Genomic DNA, 22,051 nt, shown 5'->3' with positions numbered 1-22,051 from the left:
AGAAGCTCGGACGACACCCTCCGCTTCTTCTCCATTTTCCGGCGAAACCGCGATAACTGGAGGCGGGAGCCGACTGGGGTTGGAAGAGGACGACGGCTCGATCATTTTGGTACTAGCCCCGTCGTCATCGGTGGCCGGAGGAGAGTACGGCCGGCCAAAACGTGGCCGGCTGCCGTCGCGCGCGCGAGAGAGAGAAGAGAGAGAGAGAGAGAGAGAGATCTGATTTTTTTTTATAAAAATCCTATTTTAAAATAATTACGATTGTGCCACTGGGTTTCTTTTGACCATATCTCTCTCATTACAACTCCGATTCGAGCCCACTACGTGTCTACGAACTCATCTCAGCACGACCTATCCAAAAATATTAGTCATTGCCCCAAACTCTCTCTGGGTAAGAAAATAACTAAAATACCCCTATCTCAAGGGTAAATTTGTAATTTCTCTTAAATAAATTAAATAATTCAAATAAGAGGTTTAATTTGGAGTCGGGGTGTTACAATACGTGTATATATGTATATTATAATATATATACATATAGTATAAATATATAATGTATATGTGTATATACGTGTGTATATTTATATTATAATACACACATGGGTATAATATATATACACATATATGTATATATACGTATATATATACGTGTATATATCTATATGTATTTATATATATTATATATGTATATATGTGTTTATATATATACACATGTATATATACATGTGTATATACGTGTATATCTGTACATTATAGTATATGTGTATGTAATAATAATAATAATAATAATAATAATAATAATAATAATAATAATAATAATAGTAATATATGTTATTAGTATTACAATATAATACATGCATCTGATACATTGGTGAACATATGACTAGTTAATCCTCCCTTTTCTACATGGGCTTAGTAGTCCCCTCCTAAGGATGTGTTTTTGGTGGGCCCGGTATTAACAATCTCATCTAAGACTAGAATTAAATGAAACAAACATGATACTAAATTTAGTCCAAGCTAGTCCAAGCCAAACCTGTGTACCAAACGATAAAAAAAAAAAACAAAATTGGACTAGAGTGAGCCTAGAATAATACTAGAGACTCCAATCCAAAATTTAGTGTGATGGTTTATGCCTCTTGTTGAACAAAATAAATAAATAAATAAACATGGGTTTGGATAAGCCCCACAACGTTGGGTGGGTTTGGTCTTCACACTTTACTTGTTTTCAAAATAAGTTTCAAACACCCAGGAAGTCAAATTGTTCCTAATCTTATGCCAAGAAAAAAAGGAAGGGATCATCCATTCAATAAATAAGGGAAAATGATCATCTGATAAAGGGGAGGAGGAATCCAATTTGAATGAAAATTATTCCATCTCAAATTTCTCTTGCAAGGACTCTATAAAAAGAAGGAGACAACTAGGAGGCGGAGGAGGAAAAAACCCCGAAAAGCCACAAAGGTAGAGAAGGACAATTGTGAGGTTGCAGAGGAAAAATAAGGCTCAACACCTCTACTCCCTGCGAAGATAGAAGCAGTCAGATACATATGTTGCATCTGCAACAAGGCTCCTCTCTTGAAGTCTCCCATGATTGGGTATAAAACCTATAAATCAAATTTTGGGGCTGCATCCCTTGAAACAAAATTTCTTGGATGTTCAATCCATCGTTGGGTAATAAACCCTAAAATCAAAGCATAGGGTTTTGCACCCCGGAAACAAAGCTTAGGTATTTCACCTGAAAACAAATATGGGTTTGCACCTTGAAAACAAGTTTGGGTATTGCACCCTAAAAATAAAGCCTTGATGTTTCACCCTCAATCAAGGCTTTGGGTTTTACACCCTAAAAAATCTTGGATACAAAATCCATCATGGGTGTGTAACCCTCAATCAAATACTTTGAATAATATATCCATTTTGGGTATAAAACTCATACATTGAGTTCTCTGGATGACAAATCCATATTGGGTACAAAACCCACAAACAAAACCATTGGGGGTTTAATCTCACAGCAAATAAAAATACCTACACCTTTGGAGAATTTGATCAACTCTCTCCCTCTCTGATTAAAAAAACAAAAAAAAACAAAAGCCCACTAATTTCTTTAAGTGTGCTGCTCCGAGAGAAAACAAAAAGAACTTAGCAGAGACTGAGAGAGAAAGAAAATAGGTTAGACAAAATAAAAAGAGTAACCAAAAAAAAAAAAAACTAGCAGCGACTGAGAGAGAGAGAGAGGCAAAAAAAAAAATTTTAAAAAAAGGAGGAAAAGAATAAGGATGTCATTTTTTTTGCAACCTTACTGTTTGCTTTCTCTCTTTTTTTGTGTCAGATAGCTCTCAATTTGGATTGGTCACAAGTATACCAGATAAATTTGGGAGTGTAAAGCTTGGAAACAAATTCTTTTAACAATCGCTGTTTTGGCTTTAATTCGCTGCTAGGTACCAAAACTTTTTTGATAGGGACTCCTTGCTCATGGGCTAATTGATAACAAATATCAAAGGCCCGAAACAGATTAATGGGTTGTAAAAAATATTTGCCCATTAGTTCTCAAAAGCCCGAAATATTTAATGGGTGATCCAAATAATTACCCATTAAGTTTACAGATGCAACCACAACAAAATTTGAATCCCTGGTTTATCCTAACCAAATTCGCCAAAATATTTTTTCAAGTGCAAATGTTAATTTTAGAAAATTAGTGGGTTAATAAAAATTGCTCATTATTTTTCTTGGACATTGACAATAAGCAAAATGGTATAAAACCATCCAATTTTTTCCCATTAGTCATCCACTCATGCAAATTTCAATGAGAATAAATTGAAATCTCTCAAATACAAAATTCTCAATTAGTGGGCCACACTTACCCATTAATTTCTAATTTTTTTCCATGGGTCATCTACCTATGAAAATTCAACATCTCCAAATTGTCTCAAAAACACAAATTCTTAATTAGTGGGCCAGACTTACCCATTAATTTCCAAATCAATTTGGAACTACGTCGATTTGATCTCATCAAGGGTACGTAGGCAGTCTAGCATCCCACTAAACGCAACCGCAATCAAATTTTGAATCTCTGGTTTATTCTAACAAAATTCGCCCAAACGCTTTCCCAAATGCAAATGTCAATTGTAGAAAATTAGTGGGTTCATCAAAGTTGCTCATTATTTTTCTTGGACATTGACAATAAGAAAAATGGTACAAAACCATCCAATTTTTCCCATGGGTCATCTACCCATGCAAATTTCAATTAGATTAATAAAGGAAATATTGTGGGAATGGTGTTATGTAGAGATTTCTAAAAACTCTACAACCAAATTTTGAGAGTATAAATCACCTAGCAAGCCATATGTAATATGAAATCAAAGTAAGAGCGGAAGCATTAAATAAACTAGGGATTCACGCGAGTCTCAGTTGGTCCCAATCTTTATAAGTCTATGAAAGTGTGCACCAAAAACTCTTTAAATCCTATTTGAGAGAAATATAAGATGTTCATACCCTTGGATCGAATCTTGAAACCAAGAATGGTGTTCAAGTAGAGGGAATGGTGCATTTGTTGTTGGCTCTCCCTTTGATGTTGATTCTCCACCTTGTAACTGTCCAAATAGGTACAAAGATATGCACCTCCTCAAAGCTCTTCAACAAGGATTGAATGAGATGAGAGAATGAGTAGACAACAAGTGAAGAGTGGTGCTAGCACCCTCACTTGATGTGACGGATTGAAGGAGTTAGGGAGAGAGAGTTTGATGTTTTCTCTCTTCCAATTTCACCAACTTGAAAATCCTAGGATGACAGGATTCCATAGCTACACACTTATAGAATCAAAAATGTCACAAGAGTGACAAAAATGCCCCCAAACCCTAGTGCAGCTACACCACACACCCCTTCCCCCCCTCCCCCTTCTTTTTTCTCTCTCTTTGTGTGTCATCTTTTGCTATCTTGGTCTAATACATTAATCCTATAATGTGTCACATAAGTGCCTAAGTCCATATGGTCAAATTTTTTTTGCATTTTCAAGTCATATGAGACCTTTAATTAAAGTTTCATAACTTTAATTGAATAATTAAATTAATCTAATCAATTTAATTACTCTAGTGACTTGACAAATTCAATCACTCACTTATCTAACAAGTGTTGGTCCCAGTCATCCTTAGTTGACCATGTCAAGTGTTGGGTCAACCATTTGACCTTTGACTTTCACATTGACTTTGACCAAGTCACAAAATCATTTATTCTCTTCATAATTTTCCAATCGATTCCTTTTCGGTGTGCGATCTTATAGGTTCTAATTAGCGAGGCAGTGGGTATAAATGATTCAGTCTGAATCAAGTGTGAATTATATCTCTCCATACAATTCTCCCTATTGGCGAAGGCTAATTATAATTAATCCTTACAGGGCTTTCACAAGTCATGAGTGACACCTAACAGTATGTCATGGCTACCCAAGCTAAAAAGAATTCATTTAGAGAACTTAGTCAGTTTGTGATTACAATGCAATTCGATCTATCTCTAATTTAATACTCTATGTCATATTCTCAAGATATGGTAAACTTGTGTCAAAATCCCTAATATGACATCTCTAGATTATATGATTCAATTTAATGAAATTGCAAACTGAAAGGACCCGACCCGAAATTTCCCCGGAAACTGGAGCGGACCTCGTCTTGAATCCGATATCACCCCGGTGCCGGGCCCACTTACTAAAAACTCGAGACTCTACCAAAATTTTGGCAGAGTCTCCCCTGTAAATTGAACAAACCTAACAAAATTCAACCTGTATAAGAATACAATATAATCCCAACCAGCAGCATGCTTTAAAGCGAATAAACAGTTTACAACAAAATCCTTCGGCCTCATAAATCAACCTTAGCATGGGCGATAACAGAGCATATCTAAAGGATTTGATTATAACAAAAACAAAGTTCAAAGGAAATTAAATGAAGAAGGAGTCCTACGAAGGCTCAAGGCTCGGAAGCACACGATCTGGCTCTGTTGCGGAGCTCAGTCAACTACTGGCTGAGGGGCGCAAAACAGAAAATTGTGAGTGGACAAAAATAAAATTCAGTTCAATGTAAGCCAACGTAATATAACCCCACCGTTTAGAAAACAATGCAAGAAATCACATACATCTCAAAACCATCAAAGTCAAGTATATATATATATATATATATATAAATATATATCAAACAAATTAATACAAGATGCCAAGTTCGAAATCCATAAAGAACATTTTACAAACTCACATCCAAAACTTATAAGTCCCAAAAACTAAACTCTCGAAAGCGTACCCATTGACACGATCGGCGAGGAAGTATCCTCACCGAGAAACAAGAACGAAGGAGAAGTTATATATATATAATATAAGTATGACCATCACCTAGTTGTACCGGGGAAACAATCCAACCGGGGGATTGTTTGACTAGTCACCATGGCAGAGTCCCAGTAAACAAATTCCTCACTTCACCATGTGACTAGGGAACGAGCCGTCCAACTAGGGGACCAACTTTTAGCCAGCATGTACCGTCAATAGCCTCAAAACCCGTACGTCTGTGACCAGTCCTACGCACGCAAACTACCCAATCAAGGGTCTACAGCAACATCCCGTCAAGGATGCCCTGGGTTCCAACATTTTCAAGTATCTCAAGTTTCCATATCCAAGTTCCAAATCCGGGGAGGTACATAGGGTAGTGCTTATAGCACTCCAAACTAACATTCTATACTCATCACTTTTCACAATCTCATCTCAACAACCCAAGTACCCCACACATAGCCAAACATATATAGAAATTCTCAAAATCCATAGATACATACTCAAGATACTCAAATATGCCAAAACCCAAAAATATATTTCCAATGCATCATAAAAATATCACTTTCAACAATTGAATAAATAATATATCCAATATACCATTTAAAAACATCATGCATAATATTTCTCATCATAAAACCATGCATAAGGTTTGAAAACAAAGTCCACTCACAAGTAGTCCCACGCTGCTTGACCCCGAAAGGGTCCCGCTTGCTTCGTATGCCTGGTCGGAGTACCTTACTCGTCAAATTTGGAGAAGAAATGAGAGAGAACGAAAGGCCAAAAGTTTGTTCAAAAACTGTCAAAACCGCTTCATTTCGTGGCTATTTTCGGCGATGGCAGCGGTGGATCGAGGGGGCGGTGGGCTGGAATGGAAAGAGGGAAGTGTGGTGGTTCCAACGGAACCGGTGCCGCTCAGTTTGGAGGTGTGTGGTGGTGATGGTGAAGGTGTGAAGTTGCTATCATGAGAGAAGAAAAAATGTGGGAAGGGGTCTGTTCGCAGGGGGGAGAGAGAGAGAGAGAGAAGTCAGATTTTTTAAAACCAACTTCGAAGAAATTACAATTATGCCACAAAGCTTGTTTTGCTCGTAACTTCTTCGTTACAACTTCGAATCGAGCCCACTACGTGTCTACGGACTCATCTCAGTACGATTTACCCAAAAATACCAGTCACTGCCCCAAATTCTTTTTGGGTAAGAAAATGACCAAAATACCCCTAACCCAAAGGTAAATCCGTAAATTTTAAAATTAACTAACTTAAGTAATTTAATTTAGAGTCGAGGTGTTACACAAACGTTCTTATTTCAATTTCCATCCAATACTTTGGCCAAAGATTCACGAATCATATCTTTAGAGTATTCTCTCTTCTTACTAAGACTAGAGATTCCCTATTATACATTCACCTATTTGTGCATACACGATGAGAATCCTGAGGAACACCTTTAAGTCACATAATTTTGATACGACTGTATAGTACTCTTAAAGAGAAACAACATATACACAAGACAACTGTGATGTCTCAAGTCTAAGGATTAATTTCCATCATCACAACTTAAAATTCTTTGTTTGACACTTTTGAGTAAGACTTCCATACAAGAATTCTAAAGTTGATCGCATTCAGTGAACTCCATCTTTGATAGAGCACCTACACATCTATCTCAGTGTCTCTACACGAATGACTTGAGACTAGTCATCCTCCCAATTGAACAGACATAATGTGTACCAGTCTTTGCGGGTCACCATTGTCCAATTGGTGATCCTATGACCAGAAGCATTTTAGGATACAATATTTATATGTATGGAAAGGTCTCGTGCATCTAACTTCTTTAGACTACTTTCCATTTGTATCTTAATTCATTGACTTATTACTTTGTGTGCGTTATGTATCTAAAGCAACGCTCTTGCCCTTTTGATTATTACATATTATTTCTTTAGAATTATCCATTTTATATTGGATTCTAGGGCATATATCTAACAATTAAGTTCAAATCTCTCAAACAAAAATTCTTAATTAATGGGCCACACTTACCCATTAATTTCCAATTTTTTCTATGGGTCATCTACCTATAAAAATCTCCAAATTGTCTCAAAGACACAAATTCTAAATTAGTAGGCCACACTTAGCCATTAATTTCCAAAATTTGGAACTACGTCGGTTTGATCCCGTCAAGGGTACGCAGGCAGTCTAGCATCCCAATAGACGCAACCGCAACCAAATTTGAATCCCTGGTTTATCCTAACCAAATTCGCCAAAATACTTTTTCAAGTGCAAATGTCAATTTTAGAAAATTAGTGGGTTAGTCAAAATTGCTCATTATTTTTCTTGGACATTGACAATAAGAAAAATTATACAAAACCATCCAATTTTTCCCATGGGTCATCTATCCATGCAAATTTTAATGAGAGTAAGTTCAAATCTCTCAAACACAAATTCTAAATTAGTGGACCACACTTACCCATTAATTTCCAAAATTTGGGACTACGTCGATTTGATCCCGTTAAGGGTAGGTAGGCAGTCTAGCATCCCAATAGACGCAAATGCAACCAAATTTGAATCCCTGATTTATCCTAACCAAATTCGCCAAAATACTTTTCCAAGTGCAAATGTCAATTTTAGAAAATTAGTGGGTTAGTCAAAATTGCTCATTATTTTTCTTGGACATTGACAATAAGAAAAATTGTACAAAACCATCCAATTTTTCCCATAGGTCATCTACCCATGCAAATTTTGATGAGATTAAGTTCAAATCTCTCAAACAAAAATTCTAAATTAGTGGGCCACACTTAGCCATTAATTTTTAAAATTTGGAACTACGTCGATTTGATCCCTTCAAGGGTACGTGGGCAGTCTAGCATCCCAATAGATGCAACCACAATCAAATTTGAATCCCTGGTTTATCCTAACCAAATTCGCCAAATACTTTTCCAAGTGCAAATGTCAATTTTAGAAAATTAGTGGGTTAGTCAAATTTGCTCATTATTTTTCTTGGACATTGACAATAAGAAAAATTATACAAAACCATCCAATTTTTCCCATGGGTCATCTATCCATGCAAATTTTAATGAGATTAAGTTCAAATCTCTCAAACACAAATTCTAAATTAGTGGACCACACTTACCCATTAATTTTTAAAATTTGGGACTACGTCGATTTGATCCCGTCAAGGGTAGGTAGGCAGTCTAGCATCCCAATAGACGCAAACGCAACCAAATTTGAATCCCTGGTTTATCCTAACCAAATTCGCCAAAATACTTTTCCAAGTGCAAATGTCAATTTTAGAAAATTAGTGGGTTAGTTAAAATTGCTCATTATTTTTCTTGGACATTGACAATAAAAAAAAATTGTACAAAACCATCCAATTTTTCCCATGGGTCATCTATCCATGCAAATTTCAATGAGATTAAGTTCAAATCTCTTAAACACAAATTCTCAATTAGTGAGCCACACTTACCCATTAATTTCTAATTTTTCCCATGGATCATCTACCTATAAAAATCTCCAAATTGTCTCAAAGACACAAATTCTAAATATTAGTAGGCCACACTTACCCATTAATTTTCAAAATTTGGAACTACGTCAGTTTGATCCTGTCAACGGTACGTAGGCAGTCTAGCATCCCAATAGACGCAACCGCAACTAAATTTGAATCCTTGGTTTATCCTAACCAAATTTGCCAAAACACTTTTCCAAGTGCAAATGTCAATTTTAGAAAATTAGTGAGTTAATTAAAATTGCTCATTATTTTTTCTTGGACATTGACATTAAGAAAAATGGTTCAAAACCATCCAATTTTTCACATGGGTCATCTACCCATGCAAATTTCAATGAGATTAAATTCAAATCTTTCAAACACAAATTCTTAGTTAGTGGGGCACACTTACCCATTAATTTTCAATTCTTTTCATGAGTCATCTACCTATGAAAATTTCAACATCTCCAAATTGTCTCAAATATACAAATTCTTAATTAGTGGGCCACACTTACCCATTAATTTCTAAATTTTAAATCCAAACAGAATCTCTGGTTTATTCTTAACCAAATTCGCCCCCAAACACAATTTCATATCGAATCCTTGGTTTATTTAGCTAAATTCACTCAAACACTTCTCAATACAATTCAAATAAAAAATTCCTTGCAATGAGTCATTTATTCATTGCAATTCCTTGAACCACGAGTGGCTTGATTCTCGCAAGCGATACGTAGGCATCCTGAGGTTCGACTTAGGGCCAGCCGCAAAACCAAATACACACGTTATATTTCTTTATGATGGAATCAAAGGGTGTTCCCTTAAAATAAGAGATTGTAATTAAAAGACACCGCGTCTCGAATGAGTCAAACCTAAAATAATAAAACCCCATTATTTATTTAGTGGTGGTGAAATTATGTTGGGAGGTTCACATTTTTCTTCAACACCTCTATAATTATTGGTGGGGTAATTGACGAACTTAGGTGCTTTTTTGAAAAAATAAGTGCTTAGTTGCTAATTGTTAAGTTAATCAAGGTTGTACAGAGAGCTTCCGTTGAGGGATCCCTCAAATAAGCTTATTTGAGGGACATTCTTGTAGGGTTCACTCTGCATTATAGTTCACTAATCCAAACCATCTATTTTGTAGATATTCATTCAAAGATCATCTTTACAAAAAAATCACTTTAATCCGATATTATTTGACCACTCAATTAAATTATTAAAATTTAAGTATTTTCTTGAAGCACTGTGTTCATTAATTTTATTAATCTCAATTAGATGCCTTAATAATTTTCAAGAATGAAGATGTGAGAAATAAATGGTTTGAATCGTTGAACAAAATTTCATAAGAAACTCTAAAAAATGTCCCTCAATAAAATTATTTAAATAATCGCTCAATAAAAGAGTACTCCATAGTTTTATATATATATATATATATATAGATATATATGCTAGAGCTGGGCTTAGATGGGTGGACTAGAGAGTCAAAGCGCAATAGTTTAAAGGGTATATGTAGTAGATAGTTGTGATGCATTGTAAATCAGGTCAGATGCAGCCCTCAGGGCAACTTCAACATAACTAAACCCGCTCTTCTTTATAAGATCGTTTAGTCATCCAACTAAATCGACAGTTGATCATGAGCACCTTAATCTGTTATCAAAATCGTTGATTTGTTTGATATATTTAATTAAGTTTTTAAAAGATATATATTTAAATGGTAATTTAAAAACTCAACGTTTTCAATTATGACATGTGTATAGTTAATTGTTATTCACAATGGGGTGGATAAGAGGGTGCATCCATGTATTGTGCTATTATAAATTAGTTACCATTGAGCCATTGACCATGAAAATTTATAATCATCAACCGTGGTGACATCAAAATTGAATGGCTCTCATCAATTTGAAAAAATAAATAAATAACCTTATCCCAACTTGAACCTAGTCTGAAACTCTGAATGCACACGGATTTTCATAGACTAATAATGATCTGCTTTCTTTTCATTTGAATTCATTTGCCTTATTTTTAAATTGTTAAATTGAGAGGTCTCACTTTGTTCATGTACTCTCTCTCTCTCTCTCTCTCTCTCTCTCTCTCTCTCTCTCTCTCTCTCTCTCTTCATGCATATCTTCTTAGATTCTGAGTACCAACTGGCAGAAGAATCACATCCTGTTGATGCATCCTTTTCAGTTGAAGTAAAATCAATCATACCACCGATTCTACATTTATTTATGAGTGTGTCTTCTCTTGATTTAAAAAAAGTGACTACCCCCTCCTGGATTCGGGGTTATTTCAATCAAACTCATTGATATATTAGCTTCATGATTTTGAGGTGTAAAAGTTTTTTAATCATTGGAAAAGACATTAGTGTATGCATTGCAATTATCTTCTTGGCATTGGCCTTCTGTTGGCTTCTAATCCTCTAAAAAAGCGAAAATAGCAAGTCAACAATTTGATCTACAGAATCTCGATCAATCACAATCTAGACTATAATTATTATAAAAATAAAAGTTTACGTACACATGTCAAATTAAAATTTGTCTCCGATGATAAATTATTTCTTCGAAATAAAGAGACAAGCATTTTTCAACAAAAACTTACACTCATCAATACACACACGGAAAGAACTATATTAGACGTTTTATTTGACGCATATCATGGAGTTTACTTCAATTAATAATCTACACTTGTCCATAGTGTCAATTTCACAACAATAACTAGCATCTTCTCATAATATTAATAACCTTAATTAAAACATATTGCCTTGCACCTCTAAACTACAAATTCCTAAACAACACATTTGAGTTGTTATTTCCGCCTCCACACACAAAAATAATTGTATACTTCTTTTTTTATATCTCTTTCATTATACGACACGAGTCATATATAATATAAAATATATAAAAAAAAAGTATATACAAGTAATATGGAAATTTCTTTCCCAGACACAAAATAAGATTCCCAATAGGAAATAGTAAATATTGATTTAACTAGAGGCTAAAGTCAAGTGACCAGGGGATGTGAAAGTTGAACCTATATGGCTTGAAAAATCATGCATGATGGTACATCGATGGAATAGCAATGAATTTTAGTGAAACTTCATATTCATAAAATCTTATATTAAGATTTAACCAGCTAATATATCAATGATTTGATTTGAATGCAGATAGAGAAGCACAATCATTTTGCTTTGACAAACAAGCAGCAAAGCGTACCTTGTTTCTGCTTGAGTATTGTGAGGAGTGAACATAAGTACTACGGCATTGTAATAATTAGTAATTGCACTCGGTACGAATCTTTCATCCATCATTTTGTAAGGTTAAGAGCATCTTTAATAGTAGTAGTAAATAAAATTCTTCAAATTGAAGTTTGTTAACTTACATGACAATTTGAAAAGTCTTATTTGCTACTTAAATAATTTTTGTTTCAACAATCTCTTCAATTCAATTAATGCAATATCTTGAAAAAGTATGAAAACATGTGAAAAATGTCTATGTATTTATTATATGAAAAGAAAAAATTGTATGTTTTTAACATTTTCTAGGTAGGTTTTGTTTTTCCAAAGTAGAACTAAATGTTTGAAGAGATAAAGTCAATTTACCAGTCCTGAAGAGAGGGAAAGAGATTGCACTTTTGACGACTAAGGTTGAAGAGGCTGTTGGAGAGAGTTTTTTCTGATATGGCTCACTTATTTTAGAATGCTAAAGTTGTTAAAGAGGTTATTGGAGATGCTTTTAAGAAAAATAGAGTTGCTAGAGCATTTCTAATGGGCGGCGTAAATGTTGTGGATCGGCCGGTATTTATATCTTAAAAGTCGAATCTATATGTTTTCTTAGTGATTGCTTTGATTTGTTTCTCATTAATCCTTCAGCATTTAGGCTTATCAAGTAAAACCCAAACTAGGTTATCCATAAGAAACATGGTTTCTTATTAGCTATAAATATTTGTGGATCAAAATAGCTACGTGAGATACATTCTGAAGTTGTAGTGTCCTATATATGCAAAACTGTACAAACTAGTTTAATTGAGAAAGGAAGGTGAGAGGAAACAAACAAACAGCTCCCTAACCAAAGACGTGAGAAAAAATAAAATAGAAAAGAAACAAGTCGTAAAGGTAAAAACTGCCTCAATATATATCCCATGAACATGATAGGGAGAGGACCAATTGTTTAGGGTTAAATGTCAGCCAATGCCAAGAAGCACGTGGTGTGGTGGCAGAGGGCAATGCCATGAGCTCCATTCAACTCAAGAGGACAGTTTTAGTGCATAGAAACGCCTGACAAAATACATAGACTATGTCCTCACAAAATAATTTGGCATTCTGATTTTATTGAAATCAATCACACAGAAAGTGAATCACTATGCGACAACTTTGGCCTGATATTCTTCAGGATCAACATTACAATCATTGCTTCATAGCCTCATGTTTTATTTTTTAACTTATTATCAATTTGTGGGTATCAATCAGTGAGTTTTTTTTTTATTTTTTATACAAGCGATATTGAGCAAGAGAAAGATTAAATACGAAACTTCAAATGTAAAAATAACTGTTTTTAACTATTGAAATTACAAACCCGTTTCATGAATGAGGTTTTTTAGTCCCATTAAATTTTCGAAGCCCCATCTAAGCACTTTATTTATTTATTTAGAACCATGTCTTATTCATTGTAAGGGATATCCCTTTGTATCCGGGGCAAAAAAATGTCGGTTTATGTGTCTTTTATTGGAACATTCAAATTGGTCGATTTTCCCTCTATCTCTTTCAAAACCAAGGACAAAAGACACCAGCAGCCAGCAGGGACTCCTTGTTTGCATCCCCTTTGCATGATTTGAATTAATATATTTTATATAATTGCTTTGGCTCTTGGACATTTTTTTATCTTTTATTTATCATTTTATCTTTTGTCTTACAATGGTCCAAGAAATTAGAGTCCCCAAAAACATGGGCAGCCAATTGCAAAATAATTTTACACCAAAAATAGTATTTACATAGAATTTTTGGGTAGCAAATGGAAATTTAATTTATCTACCCGACTTTTACGCTGTTGTGATCACTTACATCAACTAATGCATTTAGAGGAGCACAAAGGCGGACAGATGAAAGTGCCTTATTGAAATGCTTTGCCTTTGTGCCAAGGTACTCATTCCAAGTAATTGGCCGGTAGAGAGGAGGCTGACTTGGGCCTAGTAATTTTGAAAGGGGTGAGATTTGGACGCTATCTGGGGGTCCGTATAAGTAAGCGATGGATAAACGGTGTCTGCTCCGGTTCACCACTGCCTGGTGAAGGACACTCGGGTACAACCCGTTAGATAATATATGGATGAGATCGCCGACGTTGACCACGAGAGCACCGGGCAATGGCGGAACCGTGACCCACCTGGTCCCCTCCCGGAGGACTTGCAAGCCACTAGTGTTGTTTTGGTAAAGGATTGTGAGGAGGGTAGAATCCGTATGCGCTGCCAAACCCATGGCCCGATCCGGGTCCGGGCAAGCCGGGTACGAATTCAATTGTAAGGCAGCAGATGCATCTCTGAAGTCACCTTTTGGCCCAGCCCATTTGACATCTTCCTTGGATATACCTAGTGAGCCAAGCATTAGCCACATCAGCCTGCCGGCAAGCTTTTTCATCTCCTTCTCATATTCTTCAATAATATTACTGAAAAAACAAGCAAAATCAAAATCAAAACACTGTTTAATACATAACAAACAAGGATGCTATTATGATGGATGGTTAGCAAAGTAAACATTCATAACAAGTATATTTAATCTTTTGGATATTTCCACAAACCAAATCTTCTCAGTGGGTCCATGGCTCTCGTTGTAATCTTTTGCAACTTGCGTCTTGTAAAGAAAATGGGTCTTCTGCCTACATGGCCATTGGCCATAGTACTTTCACCACCCAAAAACCAAAAACCCCAACAATTTTTTTTTAAAAATAAAAAATAATAATAAAATATTAAGAATGAGGTTATTGAATTAATGTGATTAAATTAGTACCAGAATTTGTTGTAATCTTGGGGCCAAAGTTGACGAAAATGGTCAAGTGGGGAGCCAACAATAGTGAAGCCCTCAGACCACATGAGCTTCTGAAAAAACGAAGATATCCGAGCAAAGCCATAGCCGGAAATGCCGTCCGGCGATCGAGCGGCCTTGAGCTTCTGCTGAACCGGCAGAGAGAAAAGGCTTCTGCCAGCAGATTCAATGTCGTCAAGAAGCTTGCTCGGGATGCCATGGTTGGTGACTTGGAAGACACCCCAAGTTCGACATGCATGGCCTGTGAGCTTAAGGGCATTGGGGTCGGAGAGATCAATGACTGGAACAGAGTCTTGCTCTGCCCCAAATGAGCCCGGAGAAGAAGGGTACTGGTCATCGTTTTGGCTCCATGCATAGGAGTCTGGAAGCTCCTGCAATGAGCTGAAATCTGGGTGCTTCAGTTGGAGATTGAGAGGGTGGGATTTGAAGGCATCAGAGAGTCTTGCAGGCATGATGGTGGTGGTGGTGGTGGTGATATAAGTTCGTTGATCAAAAGGGTTTGTTTTGAATTGGAGAAAATTACAGCAGAGAGAAGATGGGTTTTGTGTTTTTGTGGTTAGAAGAAAATTAAGGGTGTGCTGAGGATTTTTGGAGGAGATGTGGTTACACACAAGTATAATGGTGGAAGTACTTGTTGTTTGAAAACATAGGATGGTGATATAAAAGAAAGATAAGGTTTGGGGAGTTTATATAGAGATGGCGGACAAGATAGCGACAACTTGGCCAAGTCCCCCCCTCCACCCCAAAACAAAGTTATATCTTGGAGAAGTATATAAAACCAAAAATTAAAATAAAATTTTTCATGTATTTTAGAAGGTTCGTGAATTGTAAGTTCATGTATTAATTCCTTTTTGGGGTGTTTTTTTTGTCTTCCTTTCTGGACAGTTCATGTAATTGCCTCAATGGGTTATTGTGTATTTGTGTGAAACAAGAGTAACACAATTTTGCTATTCTCGACCAATCAAGACATGCAACACGTGATAAATTTTTCATGTGGCAGTCTGTGATTGGTTGAAGATAGCAAAACACCCTACTTCATACAAATTTTTCCGGTTTTTCGGGTGTGAGAGGGTAATGTTTTGGTTTGGAGAGGGCGGTCGTTTTGTTTGAAGGGTGCATGTTGAGCTGCGCATTTGGACAAGGGAAAGAACAAAAATGAAAAGGACCATCTTGGCCTCTACAACTATGAAAGTGTAGTGTAAACAATAAAACCGAATGAGGGGATTTAAAGACATCTTAACTTAAACCCTCTCAAAACCGAAAGGAGTTTCGGTGAAAAGAGGACACTCCCACTCTCCATGTGCCTTTGTCTTCTCCTCAAGTAGAAAAACATCTAAATCAATGAACCTCCTCCCCCAATCTTGGTCCTCATCTCTATTCACTACACAACAGCCCTTTCTTTTGGGTCATATATGACCAAATTACCCTTTTTGAAATTGATGAAATTTTCTCTTATGGTGGTGGCTAGGGGACCCAATATGTTGTGCTTTAGAATTCTCTTTTATCATTAAGGCATTGACCAGTTAAGTGGGGGTTTGATTGATAAGTAGTATTTATTGTTAAGATGAAACATAACAAATTATATTAATTTTTATTTATGATTAAATTTTGGAATGTAAATATTATATTTTTCTCGAGAAATGTTGTCAACAAAGGTGGAGTCAGAATTCCATATTTTAAGAATCATAAGATAAAATATAGCTATAATATACGTAATAACATTTCCATATAACATAGTATTATTAATCAAAAATTACAATATATTATTATTCCCGTTACAACTAAGTTTTTCTTCAACCCCCCTCCTCCGCCCCTCATTGTGAGTAAGTCATCTTAGTGGCCCTGGTCCCCATCAGCCTTGGATTGTCAGTTACTCATCTTACAACACGACAAAGAAGTCTCCATCTGAAATTTTTCCTTGTGGAGGGGCAATTGTGTCTGCTAAAATAAAAATTAAAGGGTGAGATGGAATGAGTGGTCTAATGCTTTTTTCACTTATATAATAATTGGTCATTTCCAAGAAAAGTAGTAAAGTTTCTTTTGGTTTTTGCGGTTAGATTTGTAGGTGTTTGTCCCATACCACCCCAATTGGGGCTCCTAAAAATCCATCACCTTTAATAGTAACGAACATTTTTAGAGGTGTGTTCCAAAACATTGCCTAATGGGTCGTTTGGTTTCTTACTTTTTCTACCCTGGACATCAAAGCTGGGAAAACCTCTTGTTATTATTATTATTATTATTATTATTATTATTATTTTAATAACCGTGATTTTTTTTAAAATTATGATGTCATATATGAGTCAGGCACCCCAACCCCATCTGGCCATGTATAATGTCTCATGAGATATGACCATCAATATCATACATGGGACATATGCCCGTGAGACACCCACAACAACACATGCATATACTCATTCCACATGCATGTGCAGTTCACGTGCTACACACATGCCTAGGTCGGGTCGTTATACTCCTGGTCTAAAATATCGATAATATCGGAAATATTTGTAGTTTAAAAACATGAAAATTTTTATGGAAATATCAGGATATTATCTATATCGATAAAAATTGAATAAAAACCACAGAAATTGTAAGAAAACTTAGAAATTTTTATTGAAATTTTGGTGAATGTTTATTTAGTCAATTATCTATTAGTTTATCAAAAAAAAAAAAGAAGAAAATGCATTACATGATGGATTTAACTGATTTAAGTTGATTATACAGCGAGCTGGCAAACACTATGAGATAGTACCACATAGAGTTCCTATGAGGTTCAAATTTTTCACTATCTTCATCATCTCTATGTGTAGAGTAAGTGTATTGTGAAGAGTATTCATCAAATGATAAATCCCCAAAATAGTTGTGCATGTAATTGTTAACATGTCACCTATATAAATATAAATATTTTAGCATATTAATATTTTAGCATATTATCACTAAAACATAAGTGATATATGGTGATTAAGATGTTGGAGGAGTAAAATGGGAGGGGTTCAAATCCCCTTTGTGTTTTTTTTCCTCCGTTTTTCCCTTTTTTTTTTCTCCCTTTTTTCCCTTTTTTTTTTCTTTCTTCTTTTTCCTTTTTTTTTTCCTTTACATCGATATTTTGATAAAATATTGCTGAAGTATGAGCGAAATTATCGACATCGATATTTCCCGATATTATCGTCGATACTGTCGATATTTATACGATATATACATGGATATGTTCTGAAATATCCTCGATATTTCGTCGATATTTTCGATATTTCAGACTATAGTTATACCACGGTTTCCAAATTCATATTCACCAACCTAGCTAAACCATATCACGCCATTTCAGTTACAATTGATTCTATTTGCATGTCAAATTTTATCTTCTCTGTGGCTTGTGAATTTTGTATGATATTGGCCACTTAGCAGTCTGGCACTTATAAAAGACCTTAATTTGTAGACCAATGGTTTCACATTCAAATTCTCATAATACTTCGATATTGTGTGGGTGATAAACTCCACTCTTCTTAAAATGATTATAAGAACGTTTACCCAAAGACTGTACATCAAATATGTATGTATGCATGCATGCATGTATCTATGTCAGACTGAAACATGCCCGAACAACTTAACTGGCAAGAATTCTTTTTTTTTTTTTTTGGGGCATGAAAGTAGCAAGAATTCCTTGAGAGTTGTAAATGTGCACACAAACTTCTATTTTTAGTAAAAGGTTGTATGCATGAGAAGAAGTACAAGTACAGTGAGCAGAAGTATCCCAATTTACAACGCTTTTGTTTTAATATATATTAAGCTGATGCATCCATCCACCATCGTTAGAATTCTTACACCAGCAGAAAGCTGTAAAATCAACTTTTTGTTGTGTTCCTAGGCTCCTAGTCCTACCTTCTGTACACAAACAGTCTCAAAAGCCAGACGTCTTCTCTGCTTTTAAATTTCTTTCTTTTTGTACAAAATGGGAGATCGGTCAGATTATATTATATATAATGAGGACATCATTTTCCTCCAATCAATTATGTTTTTTTAATCACTCTTAATTAGTGTAAATAACAAAAGAAGACTTTCACATTTATGGTCTATTTACTATTTTGTAATGAAATCAAAATAAGGAGTTTGAATTCATATTATGAATTACTCATGTGTTTATTTCATATAAAAGAATGAAAAGGCAAGCAGAGTCTACACAATGCAATTGTAAGGATAATACAAGCACATGTCACAAGAAAACTTAGGCTCTGATACCATGCTAAAATATAAGAGAATATTATTTGTAGGAATTTTCTGTGTCTGGATTGGATTCGATGTCTGTTTCTAATTCTATTTCTGTATTTTCAAGAACTAGGCCATTTGAGCGGCCAATTCTGTGTGGGTCAGTTGAGAAGAAGAAGAGAATTCAGTGGTGCTACCTTCATGGGTGAGTGAAAAATCGTCATTTCCCATGATGGCGGCTAGGGTTCAAAACAAGAGTCATGGGTTTGTGTCTCTCTGTATGTATGGAGAGGGAGCCTTATGACATTATATGTATGAAGATTCTCATGTCATGTGTCTCTCTGTATGTATGGGGTTGTGTGTGGTTTTGTATATGCACAGGTCCTATATATGTACACGTTTGTCTCTAGCTAGAGAGAGAGAGATTTACACCTAGCTATAGGTATAGAGTAGGAGAGAATTTCCATTAAGCTTTCACATTCTCACAAACAACAATTGATTTGAAGACTCCGTTGTCCCCAATTGAGTAAGTAAATTTTGTTCAGTCTTGATGCTTTGTGTTGTATGATTGAAAGCTCCAAGAGTTTGCAAGCAACTATTGAACATGGAAGATTAGATTTGCAACTGCCCCCACACTCTACTCAACTTTTGGCATATAAAATGCATCACGAAAGCAAGATGCTTTTTGTTTCAATCTTTGTTGGGATATAGCATCTTGTTTTCCATTATTTTTCCTGGTCTTGAGTAATATATTAATTAAAGCTGACATGTTCTTTTTCCATTATTTTGTTAAAGTTTTCATTAAATAATAAAAAGGTATCCTTTTAAGGAGCATCTTTCAATAATCGGTTTGTCTTAATGGAAACCATTTAACCAGTAAGATAAACAATAAGACAACTCAGTGCAATATTTCTTAGTTCTCTCGTGTCGTGTGAGATAAGATGGTCACTTTCTGTGATGATTTCAGAGCATCAGACAAACTACTTTTAAAATGGATTTCGGGGCAGGAAAAAAAAAACATTATAATTCAATGAGTACACAAAAGAATAATGCCAAGTAGCCGTAACACATTGGTTAACATGTCTCTGATATCATTAAAAAAGTTGAGATTTTACGGATATTCTTTCACATCCTCATATATACAAGCAGAAAATGAGTCGAATCCAAAGACTAATTATTTTTCCGGTTAGTGAGATAGGTTCTTTCTGTAGATATAAAATGATGAATGTCTAAACTCATACATAGCCACTAAAATCTCATTACCAAACTCTCAGTTCAAGGGTTTTGATTTCGATTGCCATTATAGGTTTGGTTGTACTTGTTTCTATGACCTAAAAATGGCAATCCAATAAGACATGAAGAGGTATCAATGTCATAGAGGAGAATGGAAGGAGGTGTTGCACGTGTCTTGATGGAGTTGGACCGTCCTAGTGATTAAGGTAAAATCAATCAAGTACAACCTAAGCAAAATATACTTGACTTTAGTAAATTGGGGAGTCAAATTTGTTTCTAAATGTGGAATTTGGATCAAGACATATCGTCCTTCGATCAATCAATAAAAGTTTAGTCAACTTTTGAATGCATCACACATACGTTACTGTTCAAATTTGATTGTGCTTGTGCTTAAACTTGGCTCAAATATTTCAAAATTTAGCTTGGCTTGTATGTGCTATGAGTAAAGTTTGAGTTTGAGTTTGATTTGATTTGGCTCAGCTCGTATGCAATGTCAAGCTCTCAAAGCTTCAATCTTGGTACGACTCAACTTAACACTACTCGATTCGACTAGACTTACAAGAATTAATGAATTATGAGAAAATTATAGCATATATAAATATATAATTTATGAGGAGATGAATTCGAATTTGGGTGCAACATTGCATACAAACTCAAATCATATTGAATCAATGTACGACCCTAGCTAGTTTACCCTACATATGGAAGCAGGTAGGTTTTGCCTTCTTCCCCTAGCTGAGTAAATGGAAGGATCTGAGCTCTTTTCTGTTCGAGGGTGAAGTTTGCTGACATTGGTCTACAACCATTAGGGCTTGTACGCTTAAATTCCTATTTTACAGCCTATGTGCTTGAAAAGGCTAGTATTAGATGGCTTGGTCGATTTAGGCACCTGTTGGAATGAAAAACATACGCAAACACCTAACTACTTGGTTGGACTTACGTGTCACAAGATATACATACAAACATGATTAAAAAACTGTTGTCATACAGATAAGATTTTTCTTAAGGCAATCCAGAAGATATATATATATATATATCTCAGGATTATGACATACTAAGGTCTCTTTGAGGACTTACAGAAGGAGTTTTAACCCTCTTTTTTACAGATTACTCACCAAGAGGAATTGTCGACAGTGAAACTCAAACCTAGACCTTCATAGCGAAAAGAACGACTCATTGACTTTATAGGAGCTTCTTTATTATGCCAACAATTATGATAAATTGCTAGCTTTGCTAATGAGGTTCATCCTTTCTTTTACCTCCACAACCACAATATAAATTATTTTGGATACTTTCTCTTAATTATTAGCAAATTCTAAAATGAAATATTTAATTTTTATGATATTAGTTTTGTTGCACATTTCACTCAGAAATTCTATCAATAATATCATAAATGTTGATATTTAATTAGTATACTGACAAGAATGTGGAGATCATGCAAGAAAATGGAGACTTTTTGGGGGACAACATGCCATGATTAGTTTTTTTAGTGTATTATATAGTTTACTGCACTTGGGGTCGCTTTTTTCCTTTTCATATCCCAAACTCTCTTATCAACACACATGGTGACATGGTGTAGCAGCAAACCAATGGAAAAACACCAAGAACAAGGTGAAGATAGAATGGAATATTCAAACAAGGTGGCTGCCCCTTTCTCTTATCATATCTGTCCTCTACACATATACATACATTTATATAATATGGGTCACAGTATTTTGACGCATCAAATGTCATCTTCTTCAGTCTTCTCCACTACATTTGAGTTTGGAAGTTAGTAAATATCAACCTTCCACTCTTGACAGATTGCCATATTGGTATCATATA

The 22,051-nt window shown here is 35.2% G+C and overlaps 1 protein-coding gene across 1 annotated transcript; it reads right to left on the bottom strand.

Moving 5' to 3' along the window:
• LOC18784122 (gibberellin 3-beta-dioxygenase 1) lies at positions 13,674–15,648 on the bottom strand. The gene is made up of 2 exons (XM_007215494.2): positions 14,759–15,648; positions 13,674–14,417 (listed from the first exon to the last, which is right to left on the bottom strand). Exons 1-2 carry the CDS (start codon positions 15,244–15,246, stop codon positions 13,787–13,789), a joined length of 1,119 nt encoding a protein of 372 aa, XP_007215556.1. The 5' UTR covers positions 15,247–15,648; the 3' UTR covers positions 13,674–13,786.

This window comes from Prunus persica, chromosome G3 (assembly GCF_000346465.2).
Source record: "Prunus persica cultivar Lovell chromosome G3, Prunus_persica_NCBIv2, whole genome shotgun sequence".
Classification (NCBI taxonomy): Eukaryota; Viridiplantae; Streptophyta; class Magnoliopsida; order Rosales; family Rosaceae; genus Prunus; species Prunus persica.
The sequence above is the reverse complement of the archived record's forward strand: the minus strand, read 5'-3'. Positions and strand labels throughout refer to the sequence as shown.